At 40.9% G+C, this 1,517-nt stretch overlaps 1 protein-coding gene across 1 annotated transcript in view; it reads left to right on the forward strand.

The window, feature by feature from the left end:
* LOC106811549 (transcription initiation factor TFIID subunit 1-like) overlaps nt 1-1,517 on the forward strand; it is a gene marked incomplete at its 3' end in the record, with an annotated part of 38,774 nt that overhangs the window by 20,884 nt on the left and 16,373 nt on the right. Inside the window, exons 26-27 of the mRNA XM_014815217.1 lie at nt 12-93; nt 329-500. Coding sequence (XP_014670703.1) covers nt 12-93; nt 329-500 — 254 coding nt within the window. The remainder of the gene's footprint in view (nt 1-11; nt 94-328; nt 501-1,517) is intronic.

Genomic DNA, 1,517 nt, shown 5'->3' on the forward strand with positions numbered 1-1,517 from the left:
GAGGGGGAGAGGGAGGAGGGAGAGGGAGGAGGGAGAGGGAGGGGTAATCGACCTGTACATGCGCATACGCGACACGAAGAATGACCAGTTCATGTGAGTACGTGAGGAGGAAGAGAAGAAGGAGGAGGGAGGAGGGAAGGATGAGGAGAAGAAGAAGGGAGGGAGTCTATATGGGCGTGGAAAAATGAGAGAGCAACATTAGAACCTTCGCATAGTAATATTGTTTCCATCTATTCTCATCACCTGGCATATGACCACTCACCTAACCCTCACTCTCTCTCTCTCTCTCTCTCTTTCTCTCTCTCTCTCTGTCTTTTCCGTGGCATAGATCGCAGTTCGCAGCGCTGGACGAGCATCAGCGAGAGGAGATCAAGCGAGAGAAGCGCCGGCTGCAGGAGAAGCTGAGACGCATCAAGCGTAACGAGATGAAGGCGCAGCTGCAGCCGTCGTCGCATACGACTCCGCCGAGGAGGAAGATGAAGCTGAAGCCCCAGCTCAAGGTCAGCCAGCATCCGTCCGTCTGCGGGTCGGCGTCGTTGTTCGTCGCTCGCCGGCAGCTGTCGATGTCGTAGCGTGTTGATTTTATTTGTGGTTGTTCGCGATGCGAGTGTTGGCCGGCTGGGTGTTATCGTCTGGGTATCATGTTATCGTCGTCATGGTGTCATCATGTTGTCATCAAGGCATCATTATATTATCATGATGTTATCGTCAAGTTATTGTGTAATCGTCACGTTATCATCATGTTATCATCGTGTTATCATTATGTTATCATCGTGTTATCATCATGTTATTATCGTGTTATCATTGTGTTATCATCGTGTTATCATCATGTTATCATCATGTTATCATCATGTTATCATCGTGTTATCATTGTGTTATCATCATGTTATCATCATGTTATCATCATGTTATCATCATGTTATCATCATGTTATCATCAAGTTATCATCATGTTATCATCATGTTATCATCATGTTATCATCATGTCATCATCATGTTATCATCATGTCATCATCATGTTATCATCAAGTTATCATCGTGTTATCATCATGTTATCATCATGTTATCATTGTGTTATCATCAAGTTATCATCATGTTATCATCAAGTTATCATCATGTTATCATCGTGTCATCATCATGTCATCATCATGTTATCATCATGTTATCATCAAGTTATCATCATGTTATCATCGTGTCATCATCATGTCATCATCATGTTATCATCATGTTATCATCAAGTTATCATCATGTTATCATCGTGTCATCATCATGTCATCATCATGTTATCATCATGTTATCATCAAGTTATCATCATGTTATCATCGTGTCATCATCATGTCATCATCATGTTATCATCATGTTATCATCAAGTTATCATCATGTTATCATCTTGTTATCATCGTGTTATCATTGTGTTATCATCATGTCATCATCATGTTATCATCATGTTATCGTCATGTTATCATCATGTTATCATCATGTTATCATCATGTCATCATCATGTTATCATCAAGTTAT

Source organism: Priapulus caudatus, unplaced genomic scaffold (genome assembly GCF_000485595.1).
Source record: "Priapulus caudatus unplaced genomic scaffold, Priapulus_caudatus-5.0.1 Scaffold551, whole genome shotgun sequence".
NCBI lineage: Eukaryota > Metazoa > Priapulida > Priapulimorpha > Priapulimorphida > Priapulidae > Priapulus > Priapulus caudatus.